We start from the raw sequence: 19773 nt of genomic DNA on the forward strand, positions 1-19773 counted from the left end.
ATTAAAAACTTACCATGTCAAACAGTAACTTCAAAACGTCTGCAATAAATCTAAAAATTTAGTTTTGCAATTCTTGCTTCAATCAATAAAATAAACTGACTCAGTGATTAATATACATATATATATATATACACCCCCTATAAGCAAAACTAAAAAATATGAATGGAATGATAAATCACAAATATAGTCTCATCCTATTTTGGATATTTTAAAAAGGATTCATTTGGCAAAATTTTGGGCTGACGTCATCAATTTAAGTAAGTATTATTTTGAATAAAAATTTATTATGCTTATCAGATGTTTAAAACATCTGCAAGATTTCAAAGCATTCGGTTTGCAGATTCAAAATTAAGTTGTAGGTGAAACGAAGTTCACGGGATCAGCTAGTAATTAATAAAAAATAATCATTTAATGGATTTCCCTATTAATTAAGCTTGAATCAATGACAATTTTGACGTGAATTAAATATTATCACTGTTAACCATGTCAGTTTTGACAAAAGGAGTAAGGTGGAGTGACAGGTGTCTTATAATAAAATAAATAAGTCGTCTATTACCGTCCGTCTACCGATTTAGGCAAAGATCTCCGAAAATACTGGACTAAATCTTGCGAAATTTTATATATTTGTTACAGATATCATGCAGATGGTAAAACGTTAACCAAAATTTGTCCAATCATCTCTACTAACAATTTGATGACGTCACCTCAAACTTTTCCACAGTAAATGTTATTTTAACTTTAAGAAATAACAAACAATAATTTGAAAAATACAGAAAGAAAATCTAGAACTTCAAAATTTCTCGATCTTCTTAAAAATCTTCAATAAAATATTCAAGCACATTAAGTACAACCAAATAAATACAGAAAGATGTCATTCTTGTATCTTGGTTTAGATGTGTTTCTTATCTCGGTTCCATTTCTTCATAAATCATCCTTTTTTCCTATGAAAACTTCAATTAATACATATATTTATATTACTTTCGTTTTACCTCAATTCAATAAAAAATCACGTCTTGAAAACAAAAAATTCTCGGAAAGAGTTGAGACAATACTTCTCTCTCTTTCTGAAACGTAGACAATGCAGGCTCCAGATACGCAATGAAAAAATGTGAAGCAATTATGCTGTTCAGTATTGTACTGTACCGTGTCGCTATAAAAAGTGCCAGAATAATTAATAGAAATGACAAAATAATAACAGTAATTATTACATTAAATTTGGTTTTAATTAACCAAAAAACACCGCCGTCTGGCAAGGAATCGAGCATCGCCCTCTCGGTGTCACACAGTCAGAGACATGGGATCACTGAACTACTGAAAAGCTGTGTTCATTCAGCTTCTATATAATCAGCATTCCGTTCCTTAGCTCATTCTATATCTAAATTGCCATATTAGTGATATTAGATGCATTATTAAACCATAGATAAAGCAACTTCTCACACTGTAAATGTCAAGCCAGATTTACTTAGCAATGATCTGAGACATCATCAAATTTTTGAAAGGAATGAACAGATAAATTCTGATTAATGATTTATACAAAGTTGACTTTAAATCGCGTTTCAGAGTAATCAGTTAATCAGTCTTTGCAAAATTTTACTTTACACATTTGCAACATCTTGTTAAAAAGGAGTACAATTTAATGAATATAGAATTTAGCCTGCTATCGACGAGACCTTAATGTGTAAGCTTAGCTATTATTATCTCTATGGGGGTCTTCTAACAATATTGCCAACATGATGGTAATAATTTCTGACCCTTGTTTCACCCTAATTTTATTGTAATACTTGCTACTCCGCCATTTTGATATACAACTTAGGACACCATTTTGTCAGTCAGAACCTAAAAAAGCTGCACCTCAGTTTTAAATGCAAATAAAATAAAACATAGCTTTTATACATATTTATTATATATTTATGACTACAATTTTAATATAAAAATCATACATGCATATGTACTTCGCTATACATCTCTATCGTAAAATTAGTGGTTGCTGTAAATTTACTCGCACAAATTTATAAGATAGACACTATCTAAAATTCTGTTAGAAGCAGATGAAAAATCCCTGATCTATGGTGAGTGTTGTGTTTGTAAATTGAAAAAACATGTGCACATAATGTTAGCTCATGGGAAAAACAATTTAAGTACAAAGTACGTACACAACGAGAATAAAATTTACTAGACTTTCAATGATGGAAATTCTGTTAATCATATATAAATAAACATACATCTTAAAATATGTACAATACCTATTTAGTGTTTCGATGCCATAACAATAATACATTCTATGACATAAAACAGTGCTTAAATAATCGTTATGTTTTCATATAATAAAAATATAGAATAACTTAAAGCTAACTGGTAGATTATCTGGCACATGGTGTGTGTTGACTTAAAACAGCCAAAATTCCCTAAACTAACCGCAAATTTGATTCTCTAAAGGCCAGTGTGGGTCTGCTCTGAACACTCGTCGGAACCCATCGACATGTCGGCGATGATCCCACTTTCTGCAACAAGAAAGCTCTCACTCTAGATCTGTGGCACTATAACACAACATTAACATACTACGATCATGTCACTCTATACAATGCTGGATTCATCTAGCGCTGTATACCAGTGGCACTCTCGCGATGTGCATTCCCTCATAATAGATACCTAAATCGTTAAAACTGTACACACCCGTGGAGCACTGGCTATTCAAAGTGGCAGATCTATGGTAGGGCTTGGGACTATCGCAAGCCGATTCGAAACTGAGATTCATCGAATTATTCGGTCCTCCGCTGTTGGCGGAACTGGTGCTCCCCGAAGAAACACTCGACGACATGGAAATCACCGAATGCGGTCTCTTCGCATTCCTGCACGACTCTACGACTGGACCCACGATCGAATTTCGGAATCTTGGGGCGGCTGCAAACAAAGAGTCAGCGAATTGAGTCACGCATGCGCGGTAGGTGAGTGCTACCATCATGCAGGTTAAGAGTACTACTGGTTAGATAAGCGCTAAGGTCGCTACAGCAACGCAGGCAGGCGCATTCCGGTATCTTACAAGGAAACAACGGGGTGGTGATTTCTAAAAGTTAAGCGAATGTGTTAGTGGGGAAGAGGTGTTAGTGCTGAGGTGGGATCAGGGCTTACTTCTACTGAGTTGGTCCACGCTGATGGAGCGGTCGCTGATTTGGTCGGCGCTGGGCCGGATGTCCAAGCAAGGCTTGTTTCCGATGCCCATTGAAGACATTTCGGCCATCCTGACGGCTGAAAGGGTAATAAACAAGCTAGATTTGTTAAAGGTGGAAAATACACACAACGTACCTCTGTTTTTGATAGCCTGCCTCCACAACAATTGGGACAATTCCTCAATCCAAGCCTTCTTGACATCCTCCGACATCGCCTGCAACGTGAAAGTATCGTTGGGTTTCCTTTTCCTGAACCAAATTTCGAACTTAGTGGCGCTGTCGCCAATCTTCGCCGTCAATCCAATGTCAGTCATCTTGATACTGTTCTTGTAAATGTACAGATCTAGATTCTACAACAGAACTAACATCGCATACAGTACTTAAGACAAAAGTGTGGCCGTACCTTACGATCCGGGAATCTTCTAGCCTTACTAAACAGTATCAACTCTTCAAAAAGGAACACTTGTCTTAGCGACTTTTTTCCACTGCGACCCTCCCACACCAAGAACTCGTTCTGGCGCAACAAACTTCCTTGTTCTTTGAGATTCACCTGAAACACAACGTCACCAAAAGGAACACGAACAGAGACAACTTACATCACACTCTCTTATCGAATCCATGGCAAGTAAGTCGTTGCCGTGCCTCAACTTAAACCTAACCATTTCTTCGGCTTGCTTCAAGTCTTCGAGTTCCTGGATTCGTTCTATGGAAGGACCCACCGCTTTCATCATTTGTTGGAGAAGAAGGGCATACTTGCCCATCCTTTGTACCGGCTTCAACAAGTAGCTAGCCAAATCCATTTTGTCTTTAAGTTCCAGTTGTTTGCTCTACAACAATAAAGTGAATATCGTAACTAACGTGATTGAAAACTCACCTTGAAGAACAAAGATCCATACTCGGACATCAACGAATCCGACTTTGGTTTGTTCTTGTTATAGAGCGCATACAAGTAAAACTTCTTGTCGTGCTTGAGGAAAATCTGTCCAACTTGTAGAGGGTTACTTTCGCAGCTTTCCAGTTCCAGAAGGAAGTGCTGACTGTGGAATTCGTAGATCTTCTCGACGTTGCCGAAAATGATGTTCCGCTGACCCCTCAAAGCCTGTGGAATATCCTCCCTCATCAACTCCGGTATATAATTGACAATGACGTAGTCCAAGGATTTGACATAATCGCGTTCAGTCTCAATCATCTCCTTGATGATAAAAGTTACAGTCCTACACAAAACAATTAGCTACAATGACGATAAAAACCCCACCAGGACTCACTTTTGTGTTTTTGGATCCATGTTACTGTACAAAGCATCAGAAGGAAGATCGAGACTCGACGCGTGACAATACAGGTGGTTATTGGCCGCAATCGGAGGCACTTTTCTTCTTTCTTCGCTGTAGTGCTCTTCTTCGATGTCGTCGCTGCTGTTGCTCTTGATGAAGCCATCGCTTCCCTCCTCGATGATACTGTCCTGCTGGTTATCCGTGTGATCTTGATTAGAACCCGCACTCGAACTTCCCGCACTGCACGCAGCACAACTTTCGCGGTAATACTGGCACGAACATGTCCTTTGGAGTTTTTTCTTGTTGCAAACACTTTCCTCACCCACAGAATTGTCCGCGGTCGACAGGCCGCTGTCGCACCGATGGTCGTCCATTTTCTCGAGGAGGTCCTCCACGCTTTCGCGTTCTTCTTTGATGCCGTCGAGGGTGGCGCTGTTCTTACGTTCTAGGGTGTCTCTGCAGACGCACGTTTGGAGGGTTTGGATGTACTTTTTCTTGAGTTTGTACGAAACGGTGTTCTCGGTGTCGGATTCGCAGCAGTTGCACAGTTCGCCTGCGGCGTGGTGGTTGCAGTGGTAGATGTAGGCCAGGGAACTTACAGATCTGCGGCGGATTTGAGTATTGTGAGATTTTACGGGGGTGCTGGTGGCGGTTGGGGGGTCGCTGGGGTACTTGTCGGGGGGCTGGACGGTGATGCATTCTTCCTTTCGCTTGATAGCCTAAAAAAGGGAATTACGTTATCTTGTTAATTTAAAAAATTTCAAATTAACTTATTCTTATTACTAAATTTTTTGTTTTGTTTTCTTGCATTTTTGTCCTTAAAACTATTTCTTACAAAATTTCAAAACAAAGCTCAGAGAAAAATCACATAATTAGACAAAAGAATGCTAAAGATGTTTTAAGTGTTTTACAACTGATGTTCTAAGACTTTTTCTAAGGACACTGGCAACTACAAACTGCTGTCTTCTTTTTTTGTGTCATAATTTTTCATATAATCTTTATCTTGGTCCAACAATGCAGACATTTTTCCTCATATACGAAAATTATCTACTTTCTTATCAGACGTAAGTTATGATTTTGAAACTTTATCTCAAGAACTTCTTCCGAGTGTTTGATATTTCAACGCTTTATATTACTTTATAATTATTTTCCTGAAATTTAGGCAAGTTACTTTATTTTCAAGATCAAAAATAAGACTGTGGAAGAGGAAGATCAGAGGAAAATCAGAGAAAGATCAGAGAAAGATCAGAGAAAGATCAGAGGAAGGCCAGAGGAACATCAGAGAAAGATCAGAGGAAGATCAGAAGAAGGTCAGAGGAAGATCAGAGGAAGACCAAAGGAAGATCAAAGGAATACCAAAAGAAGGCAAAAAGAAGGCCAAAGGAAGGTAAGAGGAAGATCAGAGGAAGATCAGAAGAAGATCAAAGGAAGAGCAGAGAAGATAAGAGGAAGATCAGAGGAAAATCAGAGGAAAATCAGAGGAAAATCAGAGGAAAATCAGAGGAAAATCAGAGGAAAATCAGAGGAAAATCAGAGGAAAATCAGAGGAAAATCAGAGGAAAATCAGAGGCAAATCAGAGGAAAATTAGAGGAAGACCAGAGGAAGACGGAGGATGACTAGAGGATGACCAGAGGATAATCAGAGGAAGATCAAAAGAAGATCAGAGGAACATCAGAAGAAGATAAGAGGAAGATCAGAGGAATATCAGAAGATCAGAGGAAGAGCAGAGAAGATAAGAGGAAGATCAGAAGAAGATCATAAAGAAGATCAAAGGAAGATCATAGGAAGATCAGAAGAATATCAGAGGAAAATCAGAGGAAGACCAGAGGAAAATCAAAGGAAGACTAGAGGACAATCAGAGGATGTCCAGAGGACAAGCAAAGGAAGACCGGAGGAATACCAGAGAAAGATCAGAGAAAGATCAGAGGAAGATCAGAGAAGAGGAAGATCAGAAGAAGATAATAAAGAAGATCAGAGGAAGATTAAAGGAAAATCAGAGGAAGACCAGATGACAAGCAAAAAAAGACCGGAGGAAGACGAGATAAAGACCAGAGGAAGACCAGAGGAAGATCAGAGCAAGATCAGCGAAAGATCAGAGGAAGACCAGAAGGCAATCAGAGGATGGCCAGAGGACAAGCAAAGGAAGACCGGAGGAAGACCAGATAAAGACCAGAGGAAGATCAGAGGATAATCAGAGGACATGCAAAGGTAGACCAGATAAAGGCCAGAGGATAATCAGAGAAAGATCAGAGGAAGATCAGAGAAGAAAAGAGGAAGATCACAAGATCACAGGAAGATTAAACGAAGATCAGAGGAAAATTAGAGGAAGACCAGAGGACAAGCAAAAATAGACCGGAGGAAGACCAGATAAAGATCAGAGGAAGATCAGGGGAAGATCAGAGGAAGACCAGAAGGTAATCAGAGGATGACCAGAGGACAAGCAACGGAAGACCAGATAAAGACCAGAAGATAACCAGAGAAAGAACAGAGGGAGATCAAAGGAAGATCAGAGGAAGATCAAAGGAAGATCAAAGGAAGATCGGAGGAAGCTCAGAAGATCAGAGGAAGATCACAGGAAGATCGTAGGAAGATCGTAGGAAGATCATAGGAAGATCAGAGAAAAATCAGAGGAAGACTAGAGGGCAATCAGAAGATGACCAGAGGACAAACAAAGGAATACCAGAGGAAGATAGGATGACCAGAGGAAGACAGGATGACTAGAGGATGAACAGAGGTTGACCAGAGTATGACCAGTGGATGACCAGAGGATAACCAGAGGAAGGCCACAGGAAGGTTAGAGGAGGCTAAAAGAAGGCCCGAAGAAGGGCAAAAGTAGGCCAAAGCAAGGGCAAAAGAAGTCCAAAGAAACACCAAAAGAAGACAAAGGAAAATCAAAACTAAAAAGAAAAACCCAAAAAAAAAAGGGCGAAAAACGCACGAAAAAAGAGCGGATAAAGACCGAAAAAATACCGGAAAAAATCGAAAACACCAAAAATAAGAACAAAAAAGGATCGAAAAAAAAATCAAACAAATTTCAAACAAAAAAAATCTAGTAAAGTTCGAAAAACGATGCAAAAAATAGACGACCAAAAATGACCGAAAAAATACCGGAAAAAAGATGGAAAAATATCAGAACAAAAGTCGAAAAAAAAAGACCGAAAAAAATTGTAAAGATAGATAGACAATCCAACTCGAAAATTTTTAACCAATACAATGGCAGAATTGTTTGAAATTTGTCCAATGGCATTCACCGAAAAATTTTTTCAGTGAAAAAACATTCTTCTGTCAGGCAACAACACTGTTTTTCAGCGAAATAAATTATGTCAAATTAATTTGTCAAACTTGTCAAATGAACTTTAATAAAAAAAAACGATAATACCATGGCCGACTAGTATAAAGATTATGGCCTGTCCAAGAGGTACGATACGTGTTGCCATCTATTAATAATTACACTTAATAATTTAGCAAAATTTTAATTTGACTTGAAATTATGGGACTTCAAAACGTGTAATGGTGGTTTGTTTCGGTATGAATGCCTTTGTGCCTTTCAAAAGGTGTTAATAATTCTTTTGTCGTTTTTGAATTATTAATAGATGGCAGCACGTAATGTACCTTTGACATTCCTTTGGACAGGCCATAATCTTTATACTAGTCGGCCATGATAATACAAATTACTTTTTTGTTGGCGTTAAAGGCATAATCTTCCAAAATACTGGCCATCTCGTTCATTTCGACTGCTTTATTTAGATGAAACTTGCGTATTTCACAAAATTCTGTAAACTGCTTCCAAATTGAATCTTGCGTTCTTGCGGTCTTCCGGCACTGACTTTCTTTCACTGCATTTCGAATTTCATACACAGTCTTATTACCAAATCTTGCTCCCAGAATTAAGAAAATCAACCAGCAGCACACACAAAATTTGATGTTTAGAAATTTATTTACGTTTTGCTTTGCTGTTTTGTTACTATTTAGACTAAGTAGGTATGGTTACTCAACGAATACGCTAACTATAAATTATGTGAATTATTGTCGTAAAAAGTAAATAAAAATTTTCTCTTTGGATTGTCAAGCCGAATATAACTCGTGATCTGATTTTTTCTGCAAAATTTGCGTGAAAATTAACTCGTAGCTGTTGCTTTTGGAAAATCACACTCGTCTCCTTCGTCGACTCGTGTGATTTTCGTCGCAACAGCTACTCGTTAATTTGTGTCACAAATTTTGTCGGAAAAAATCAGACCACTTGTTATATTATATTTGAAAAAATCGAACACAAAACTGAAAAAATATGGGGAAAAAGATGCAGAATGGAATAAAGCGTGAAAAAAAAAAAGGAAAGAAAGATCAAAACAAATGAAAGCTGAACCGAAACAAAAGTGAAATAATGACAGAAAAGAAATCGATACAAAATAATTAAAAAAAGGTCGAAAAAATAGGAAAGGCCGAATAAAATGGAAACAATCACCAAAAGAAAGATTGGAAAAAAATCGAAAATAAAACCTGAAATAAGAAAAAAGGCCGTAAAAATGACTGAAAAAATCCAAAAAAGCAAAATTTGGAAGAAAAATCGGTAAAAAATCTTAACAAAATTGAAAAAATATCGAAAAAGTTAGAAATTGAAAGGCGATCTAAATCGGTAAGAGTGAACAGAAACACAAAAAAGATCGGAAGCAAGACTGAAAATAAAATCCAAAAAATGAAAAAAAAAGATCGAAATCGAAAGAAAGATCTAAAAAATGTCGTATAAAAACAGAATCAAAAAAACGAGCGTCATGAATCGGGAGGCAAAAAAGCGACGCCATAAAAAAAGCGCAAAAGGAGTTAAAACAAAATTACAACAAAGGACATTAAAAAAAAGTGTTAAAGAAAGGGAGTAAAAGAACGCTAAAAAATAGCGTCAAAGGAGTTCCAACGAAAAAGTTAAAAAAAAAAAAAAACAGCCAAAGAAAGTATCAACACAAATGAGAAACAAAAAAGAAGAATTGAAAAACCAGGGTAAAAGAAAAAGCCTCATAAAAAAGGGCCAAAAAAGCTTGGTGTTTTTTTAATCTCTCTCTCCCTCGTTTTTTGGTGCTTTCCTATGAATCTTTTTCCTAGGCGTCATTTTTTGACACCCTTTTTTAGAAGCTTTTTCTTTTGAGGCTCTTTATTATATGTGCTCCCCTCATTTGACGCTTCTTCGTTCTCGCTACCGTTTGACATCATTTCTTGTCTTTCTAGTTCTTTCGATGACCTCTTTTTTTGGCATTATTTTAAAAAAGGGTGTCAAACAAAAAGAACAAAGAAAGGGTGACGAAGAAAGAGCGCTAGAAAAAGAGTCAAAAACAGGAGGAATGGGAAAGTGTCAAAGAAAAACCATAAAGATATGAGTGTCAAAAAAAAAATGAACGTAAGAAAACAGTTACAAAAAAAAGCAGTGCCAAAGAAACATAAAACCTAGGAGTCCAAGGAAGGAAAACTGGCTGAAAACAAAAAGCAACATGTCTTTCACAATTCTCCATTTAATATTTTGAGATGCAAAATAACTGATGTCTTTTTGAGTTTTACTTCACGACTTTCGGTTTTTTCGTCCCTGAATTGATGAGTTCGCATTCTAATTAAGATTCTTGTTATTATGTTATAAAATTTCATTGAGATTTCATTTTTGGACTCTATATTTTAAGGTTTCTTTGTGAGGAAAAAAAAAAAGAAAATTGTCAAAAATCTGAAAAATCTGGACGTAAAATAGACTAGGGCACGTTTAAATTTTCGTCATTTCGGATTTATTTTGTATTTGATTTTTCTGCAGGGTATGGTTTTTTGGAAGTACCTTCCTTGTTTTTAAATTCTTCTTTCTCGAAAACAAAAAAAAAAAAAAATCAAAATTTTATGTTAAGATTTTTCATTTTCATGTCACGAAATTCTTGTCAATAGCTTGATTTTCTGTACCTATGTCATTTATACTGTCTGTGCGCTAAATATTCTAAAAAGTGCACTCCTTTCGTAAAGATTTCTATTAGCTACCTTATTTACACTAGGATAATGTCTTTGAACGAAAAAAATAAACACGAACTTCGAAACCAGAACAAAAATAAAACACTCACCCTCCACTTTTGCAGGAGCTTATCGTTGCAGGACTTCTCCGCCCATCGCACGAAATCCTGCAAATCCTTCCCATCATCCTCCAGCACATCCCCGCACGAATCCAACAAAAGGAAACACCTCGTACACTCCTCCAGCCTCTCCCTCGTGTCCTCCAAATTCTCCCTGAACGTCTTCATCTGCACTTGAAGGTTCGCCGTCGCATCCTTCAGACTCTGATACTTGTCCAGAAGATGGCGGCTGCTGTTCGTCTCCTTCAAGTTCTGCTCTCTGGGGTCGCTGATGTTCTTGCATTCTTCGAGCAAATCCGTTGATTTCTCGAATTGTCTCTGCAAATGCGGTGATTGTGAGCAGCGATTGGTTTTTGCTGATAAAAGTGGCGGTGAGAAAAGCAGTAATCACGCGACAATTATCGACGATCTATAAACGGTTTCTCTCCTTATAAATAATAATATTAATAATGATCGCATGCGTTGATATTTCCTTCCGGTGAGGTGACGACGAAACTACTTCCTAATGGGTGATTATGGAGATTTGAGGATTGGATAGTTGGTGGAATTGGAGTCACGACATTACGGGAAATGGGAGTTCGATTGGCAGCGGAAATTTCACCAGGTTGCATGCCGGAGAATTATAAGTAATTCGGTGTTTAGTGTTTTAGGAGCGGGTAGGACGGAGCGGTATTTAAGCAATTTGTTCAGTTAAAATCGCATATTTCATTCTTTTGTCGGGTTTAGGGGTCTCTTTTTATCACAGTAATTAACTCATTAAGCGGAGGCAAGGGATTGATAACTGAAGAACTTTCCAAATTAAAATAACAACGTGGTCTTAGTTGAATTTTAGTACCGAACTCTAAAAATTTTAATACAATTTCTGCTATTCGGAAATTTAAACCTCATTAATTCCAAAATTATTAAACTTTTGAACGTTTTAAAATGTCGTTTGGAATAAAACTAAGACAGGTGGTAAACATAATTTTTTGAAAGTAAGATATTTTTCGAATCCGCTTCATGAAAAATACGGAGTGATTATTAATGTTAGTGATTTTTCTGTCAGGTTGGCAACATATTTAAAATTTTATGATGACATTCCTGATGTAAAATTGAAATTATGGCCGCCAATTCGGTAGTTGCCATCTTCCCATTGGTTTTTAGGATCGCTCATGTCAAAATTGAGAACCGTGAACTGACATGGTAACGTTGATGTCAATAATTCAGAATTGCCAACTCAAAAATTTGCTGCAGTCACCCGGTATATGCGATGCGACAACAATGCTATCTTTGGAAAACGAAAAGTATAAATATTGAACTCGAAGTCACCCTGAGACATATTAACGTCATTTTCAGACTATTGAGCAAAAATACTCAAAGAATCAAAATTGCAAAGATCATGCCGACATATACATTGTTAAATGAATAAAAAACAAAAAACAATAAATATATAAGATACGTGAAAAAATCATGAAAAATGCAAAAATTTTAGGAAAAAAAAAGTGTATTTTCTTTGAGTTAACTTTTTTTTTGAAAATGCCCTTCACTTTACCGAGTTTTAAATATATTAAGATTTTTAATTTTCGAGTGTAAGCTAGGTAAGGAGAAGGGCTATTCATATTTTTTTGAAGTTTAATAATCCCTAGAGTATGAAAAAATTGGTCTTCCGTTTTCGTCTGTCTGCCATCTGTATTGATATTTGTTAGACAGATAATTTCTGAAACTACTGGGCCGATTGTTGTTAAATTTTATATGTATTTTAGGAATACCGTGTATATCGTAAAATGCTAACCAAAATTTATCTAATCGTCCCCACAAACAATGTGATGACATCACCTCAAAATTTTGCATAGTAATAATTTACTTTAATTAATTTTTACCATGGGATTTCTAAAATACGCCGTTTATATGTCAAGTTTCCTTTGACAACTTTTTTAAATCGTTTTTTTGCTTCTTTTTTGTTACCTTCATTTGCCATTTTTGTAGTTTTTTTAGTAGGCCTTTTTTGTCGTTCTTTTCTATGGACGTTTTTGGCGTTTTAATTGTATTTTTTGTAGCATTTTTATGTCGCCTCTTTTTTTCGTGTTTTTTTACCCCATTTTTGCCATCTTTACTTTGTGCGAAAAGGGCGATTAAAAAAGGTATAAATAAATTGAATAAACCCACCAAACCACAGCCACAAAAAAAGGGTCTACAAAATTAGGGTAAAAAAGCGCCATAAAAATGATATAAAAAAGCACAATGAAAACGTCAAAAAGTTCATAAAAAAGGGCAACTAAAAAAAGCGACAAAAAAGCAATTCAAAAAAGCTACAAAAATGAGAAAAAAACTTGGAAAAAAGTATTAAAAGATGTTTTGTTGCGTTTCCTTTGACTCTTTTTTGTCGTCCCTTTTACCATTTTTTTCCGAGCCCTTTTTTGTCATTTTTGTAGCTTCTTTGAGTCGCTTTTGTACCGCTTTTTTTAGTTACCCTTTTTATGAACTTAGCGTTTTCTTTGTGCTATTTTGTACTATTTTTACGGCGCTTTTGACCCCAATTTTGTAGACCTTTTGTGACTGTATTTTGCTAGGTTTATTCAGTTCATTTATCCCTTTTTAATGGCCCTTTTTTCGCTTCTTTTTATCGCATTTAAAATTTTTTTTTGCCTTGTTTGCATTTGTTGCGGTTTTCTAATCGCCTTTTTATACTTCTTTTGTAGCTTTTTAAAGTGCATTTTTGTATTTTTTATCGCGTTTTTTGTCCCGTTTTTCTTGTTGTTTTTGTTGTTTTCATTGTTTCTGCTAAAACATTTTCAAAATTTTATTTTGAAAAACTCGCTTGAAACATGTGGAAAAAAAAATTCTTTATTGTAATATAACAATCCACATCTACCCTTTTTTAAACTTATATGGTAATCATAAATTAAAAATTAAATTCGAAAGATAAAATTTTATAATTTTTCAAAAAAGCTGTACTTGAACGACTGTACTTCAGGAGTGAGTTTTTTTTTTCAAATAACCATTTTTTTTTTCTAGGTGTAGCATGTCCAGGACCAACTTTACCGCCTAGAGGCGTATTGTAATAGGATCCATTCGGTGAATGACTACTTTTATGTTTTCTCGACATTTCCGTATCCGTCTGTGTCGATTTTTACAAAGACAAATAATCTCCGAAACTACTCGACCGATTGTTGTCAAATTTTAGTGCTACCTAAATTTTATAAAACATCACCCCTATATTTGTGGCTCATGAATCCGCCTTGAGTTTTTACCTTAATGTCCATATTTTCTCAAAAAAAAAATCCAAATTATATAACATCGTATAACAGTATAAAAGGAACCAAGAAACAAGTCACGAATTGTATTTAGAAATATCTTCGTTTCTCATTTTTTCTGTGGTGAAAATTGTTATCACGTTAGTTTCTACTAAAATTGTGACTTTCATATATTCACTAGCGGTGCATTTTTCCATTATTTCACTTTTTTTGCTTTTTATTAAAAAAATACCGGTTATTTAATTTTATAAATCGAGTCCTGGAAAACGGCCAGTTGGCGGGTTTTATCTTTTAATACCTAGATTGGATGAATTAAGTCGATAACACCACAAATTTTGGTAGTAAATCTTCATAATTCCTTTTTACAGTTTTATGATTGTATTTCTTGACTCACGTGTTTATACTTTTAAGATGCATTCCGATTCATAAAGTCTCCAAAAACATACTTATCCAGTATTTTTAGGACTTTTCAGATTAGAACTGTCTACAAATTTCAAGATTTTTAAGTATTTATGATTATTAAATCTGCTCAGTTGTTCAAACTTCCCACAATGAAATTTACCTGTACAACAAATTGTTTTGACATTTTCGTAATACATTAATCCGGATTTAATAATTACAAATTTTTACTAAAGAATACGATCTAAAATATGTATAGTTTCAAAACATTGAAAACCTTTAAATTTTATCATAAAAAAATAAGTGACATTTCTTGTAAGAAAACAAAGTAACATCCACAGGAAATAAAAAACCATTTACTAGATTTTTTAAATCTCGTAAGAGCAGGACATCAGTTATGAAATTAGTCTTAAAATAAAGATAGTTTAATGTCAGTTGTAAATTTTTAAGTCAAATCTGAATTTGTTTTTTCCACCCAATGCGAATTTCTCACTCCAATTTTACTCTGTCACATCTTAGAAGTTAGAAAGAGATTAATATAGCGGAGAATTAAAAACCAACCACCAAAGGAAGTGATGGGGGTTCTAGCCCACTTTGACCTCATTTGACCTAGGCTAGAACGTGCATCATATGACTACGCTAAACGAATAAGCCAAATTAGATTCCTAGCGAATCTAGAATTTCAAATTTTCCTTGATTTTTTTGCTGTTATTTTACAATTATAGTACTTTCTAGTACTTTAACTGACACATGAAATTATATTGACGCTTGACTTGAGGGAGTTGGAATTTATTTAATGTTTGATTAAAGGGTCATTTCATCGTCATCTTCTAAACTGTCCATGTTCCTCACTTCCTTATTAGCCCATCATTTCTGAATTCTCTCGTCTTTGTAGTCAATGGTCGCCTCCCAGTCTGATTTCCCCTTATTTACTTCCCATTTAACACCGTTTAATTAACCCAACGTTTAATGGCACTCAACACTGGTAAAAAACCAAACCATCCCGCTTTGTTGTCGCTTTCTCCCCATTAAACACAAAATAAGTAACTGTAATAACCAGCTCCGCCATAAAAACGCCAAGATTTTAATTATAATTTTTCCAATCGAACAAAGCACTCTGGTCAATAACTCAAAACTAATCAGCCACCGAAGAAAAAATAATTGACACAGTGCACAGTACGCCACTCTCACACAAATGGAGAAGCGCTGTTGTCTTCTAATTAAAATAAATTAACTTTCTACCGAACGCCGTTAGGTCTCGAACACTTTTATCAACTTACCCACGCTATGAAATCCAGCTTTTCAAAATCGTTGGCCACCTCCTTGACACCGACAACGTCCGCCGCCGACCGCAGCTTCAGAGTCAGACTGTTGAGGTTGTCCTCGCCGGCCTTGCGGAACCACGACAGGAGCTGAAAGAAAAATTCTTATTAGACAATTAAGTTCCCAGCCATTCGAAACAATCGGCTTGGCGTGAACCCGTTCCGAGGAAGAACAAGAACCAGGCGGTTTTGCTCATTTTTGCCGACAGTAAGTCACAAGAGGCAAGAAGCTACTTAATTTGTTTCGAAGGAAAAATGGGAACCCAATTCCCCACATTCGTAATGAGAGGAAAGTCGGTGCGCTAATATGGCAAGAGAAAAATGAGGGACGAGGAGATTTTGATGAAGATAGCGACGGTCGTGCGAAAAGAAGAGGGTTCGACAAAGTTAAACTAGAAAAATTTTGCTTACTTCAATATGATAATTGATAAATGTGGAGTCCAACTTACATACACAATTGCAAAATTTTGAACAAAACTGATTTTTCATTGTCTAACTTCTTGTTTGGAAATGGTTCGCGATCACGAACGAACACTACACTGATTCGCAAAAATCTACCACAGAACCCCTCGACAATTACTCCTAGTAGTTCTATATTCAATAATAATTAATCAATATTTACTTTATCTCATTTACAATTAGTCAACATTGACGCCGACAAACGGAAATTATCGCAAAATAATACAAGCGCATTAATTCCTTCGAACAATCTTATTTATAATTGTCAGTTTTCGTTATTAATTTCATGCACAACAATTATCAATAATGAACAAGTTTAATAATTATTATCGCAATTATCCGTGTATCATTAACTAACTTATCACTTTTAATCATCTCATCGCGCCACTGACGTCCGATTTTTCAAAGCGCCATTGAAAGCTCTTGCATGGGGAAATAATTACAGAATACCACCTGTGCGTCGTCGCTTTTGCTTGACAAAAATTCGAAAAAAAAAGGCAACGTGCAGGTCAAAACGTGGCCATTACGAGGCGACGTGTAATTATATCAAAATGAAAACTCAATACCGAAGATGTTCACGTTTGATTGGCGTGAAAATGATGCATTGAATTTAATTAAGTCTTCGGATGGTGATGGCAGGATGGCGGGTACAGGTGACGATTTAATAAAAATTTGCTTGAAAAGGGGTTTGTGGTTGAATTGCGGTTCGATTAAATCGTTGATGACGTTTTTCAAAATAGTGAAAAAATGGTTCGAGTACTCTGGCCTGGGGGTTAGAAATAATGATGTCGAAGGAGATGTCGTTCGTTCGAGCTTACTCAGGAGATTGGATAAATTCTGCTTCAAATTTCTGGTTTTCTTGATATAATATCTGGGTAATATTGTCTATGTTCATGTCATGTATAAATTTTTTATATTTTGCGAAGGAAATTGAGTAAGTATTTCAGATTCTGAAACATTTCATGCAAATTTTAATGCAGCGAGAAAAGTCAGACAAATATTAGAAATCAAAATTCAAAAATTAAGACATTGTTCGTCACAATGAATAAAAAAAAAATGCGTTCAAACTATCTCATTTTTAATACTTTCCAGCAATGACATAACTCTCCGAGTAAGAATAAACTTGTTACAAAATATCAATGAGTTTCGTTAATCAAGCAGGCATTATCAGAGCATTTAAAGGGTTTGTTGTATGAAATGTTTCAGGGGTCTACAGCAAAATTACGACCATAAGAACCATCTATTACATCTACTACAAAAAGACTATTTCAAAAATTATGTGGTGTATTTTTTGTGGCAGATTCATAAACCACAAGTACAAGAGTATGTTGTTCCCTAAAATTTAAATGCCGTTTACTAAAAAAAAATTGAAGAAAAGCCATCAAATTGTTGGTTGGAATGATCAGACAAATTTTGGGCAGTGTTTTACCGGCTATACGCTATTTATAATATACATACAAAATTTGACAGCAATCGGTCTGGTAGTTTTGGACAACATTTGTCTAATAAAAATCGACACAGACAGACGACGGACAGGCGACGAGACCAACTTTCTCGTTGAGAAAACATGAAAGTAGCTATTCGTCGAATGGACGCTGTCTTTTCGAATTCTCCCTTCTCGCATTCCGCTTTCTGGGATTTTCTTCGAAATTTTACTTCTCGACATTTTGTATCTTTAGTTTTCGCTAGGAAAACATTTTCCGTGTTTAAAATCATTTACTATAGACGTCTTCAGGCGGACAACTAACTAGAAATGTTCTGCAATAAATTGTTTTAAACCCAGACAACGTTCTATTCTTTCTACGTCCCTAGCGTAAGCTAAGTATTGCACCCACCCTCTCGGGTTTCCCTTCTCGGATTTTCCTCGGATTTCCTTTCGCGGAATTCTGTTTCTAGAACTCTCATTATCGGAATATCCTGCGATTCTCCTCGGATTCTCCTCCGATTTTCCTTCTCCTATTTTTCCTTCTCGACTCCTCTTTCTCGAATTCTTCCTTCTCGCATTCCGCTTTCTAGGATTCTCCTCGAAATTCTGCTTCTCGAGGTTTTGTATCTTACCACACTGTGCTAGGACTCCTTATCTAATTCCCCTTCTTGTGATTCTCCTCGGACTCCCCTTTCCTGGATTTTCTTTCTCGGGTTGTCGTTCCAGGATTCTTGTACTGGAAATTCTTTTCTTAAATTGACCTCGAATTCCGCTTCTTGCAAATTCTCCTTCTCGGATTTTCCCTCGTAAAACTGACTTTCCCAGGATTCTCTTTCTTGAGATTTCCTTCCTGGGAATGTCCTCCTCCGACGTTTATTTCTCGAGCTTCTCTTTTTCAGGCTTCTCGTTCTTGAATTTCTTTTTTGCACGATTTTTCTTCTTGAGATTCTCCTTTTCGGGTTCCTCTCCGTTTCTTCTCGGGGTAGACTATATCATGATTCTCTTTCTTCAGATTCTCTTTTTCTAGATTCTGATACAGTATTCTCTTTCTCGGATGTCTTCTTCTCGAGATTTCCTTTCTCGTGATTTCTTTACTCTTGTGGTTCTGGTTGTTTTCAGTGTGCTCCTCGGACTTCTCTTCATGCCAATCTATTTCTCGATTTCTTGTTCCAGGTCTTTTCCCAATTCCTTTCTTGGATTCCTTTTTTGTTAAGATTCTCCTTCTTTTCCTCGGATTCTCTTTCTTAAGATTTTATATTTTCATCCTACACTCATTCTTCTCGGACTTCTCTTTAGAGATTCCCTTTTTCGCAATCTCTGTTCTAAGAATTTCCTGTCTGAAAGATTTTTCTCGGGATTCCCCTTTCAGGAATTCCCTTTATTCTTATTTGTTCTCTCAGGTTTCCCTTTTTCGGGATTTCCTTTGTCGGGATTCCTATTTTAGGAATCTATATTCTCGTGATTCCTGTTCACGGGTATGGCCTTTTCCATTATTCTCTTTCTCGTGATTCCTTTTCTCTTGTGATTTACTCTCAACTCTCTCGGTATTCCTCTTTTGGGATTCTCTTTTGCACATACATCTTTTTCTAGATCCTCTTTTTGGGGATTTTTCTTCTTGGGCATCTTCTCGAGATTCTCTTTTTAGGATTGCTCTTCTCGGTATTCTCCTCGGACCCCCTTTCTCGATTTGTGGCTCTCGACTTCTCGTTCTTGAATTTCCTTTTTTAGATTCTTCTTCTCAGATTCCCCCGTCTTGGATGCTCCTTCCCAATTCCCTTTCTTGAATTTCTTTTTTCACGATTTTCCTTCTTGCGATTTTTTCTGTTGGAATTTTCCATTCTTGAAATAGACTTTAGTTGGAGCTTCTTTGTAGAGATTCGGTTTCTCGGGTTTTTCCTTCCCAGGCTTCACTTTCTTGGGCTTCCCGCTAGGTCTTCTATCACTCCGGATTATTTCACCCGATTTCGCCTTTCTTGTGATTCCCTCTGTCGGGAATCCCTTTTTCGGTGTTCTCGTCACGCAACCCTTCTTGACATTTTTTTCGGGCTCTTCTTTATCGAAATTCCCTTGTTCGACACTCATTTTCCCTCATGATTGCCACTCTCGGGATTCCTTCTTCCGAGATTACATTTTTGGGGTTCTTTTTTGCAGGATGCCCGTTCCAAGAATTTCCTTTCTCGAGATTCACTTTCTCCGGAATCCCATTTTCAGGTCCGTCTTTTTCCAGATCCTCTTTTTGGAGATTCTCCTTTTCGGGCATTTTATTTTCGAGGTTCTCTTTATCGAAATCCTCTTTTTGGGATTGCCCTTCTCGGGATTTTCCCCGGACCTCCCTTCTCGATTTCTGGCTCTCGACTTCTCGTTCTCGGATTTCCTTTTTTAGATTCTCCTTCTCAGATTCCCCCG

The 19773-nt window shown here is 36.4% G+C and overlaps 1 protein-coding gene across 5 annotated transcripts in view; it reads right to left on the reverse strand.

The window, feature by feature from the left end:
• Positions 1-1881: 1881 nt before the first annotated feature.
• The window catches only part of LOC135127835 (puratrophin-1-like), a 529067-nt gene continuing 511175 nt past the window's right edge, over positions 1882-19773 (reverse strand). For 3 of the 5 annotated variants that reach the window (XM_064054474.1, XM_064054475.1, XM_064054477.1), the window contains exons 10-20: positions 15441-15572; positions 10520-10846; positions 4433-5157; positions 4042-4381; positions 3764-3994; positions 3571-3717; positions 3304-3517; positions 3130-3246; positions 2957-3064; positions 2650-2901; positions 1882-2501 (exon numbers count right to left, since the gene is read on the reverse strand). In XM_064054474.1, the coding sequence (XP_063910544.1) occupies positions 2431-2501; positions 2650-2901; positions 2957-3064; positions 3130-3246; positions 3304-3517; positions 3571-3717; positions 3764-3994; positions 4042-4381; positions 4433-5157; positions 10520-10846; positions 15441-15572 (2664 nt within the window). In that variant the 3' untranslated portion in view covers positions 1882-2430. The remainder of the gene's footprint in view (positions 2502-2649; positions 2902-2956; positions 3065-3129; positions 3247-3303; positions 3518-3570; positions 3718-3763; positions 3995-4041; positions 4382-4432; positions 5158-10519; positions 10847-15440; positions 15573-19773) is intronic. The other 2 variants (XM_064054476.1, XM_064054478.1) reach the window with 2 other exon arrangements.

This window comes from Zophobas morio, unplaced genomic scaffold (assembly GCF_036711695.1).
Source record: "Zophobas morio isolate AGI-343-1 ecotype UQ-CSIRO unplaced genomic scaffold, CSIRO_AGI_Zmor_V1 ptg000012l, whole genome shotgun sequence".
Lineage (NCBI taxonomy): Eukaryota > Metazoa > Arthropoda > Insecta > Coleoptera > Tenebrionidae > Zophobas > Zophobas morio.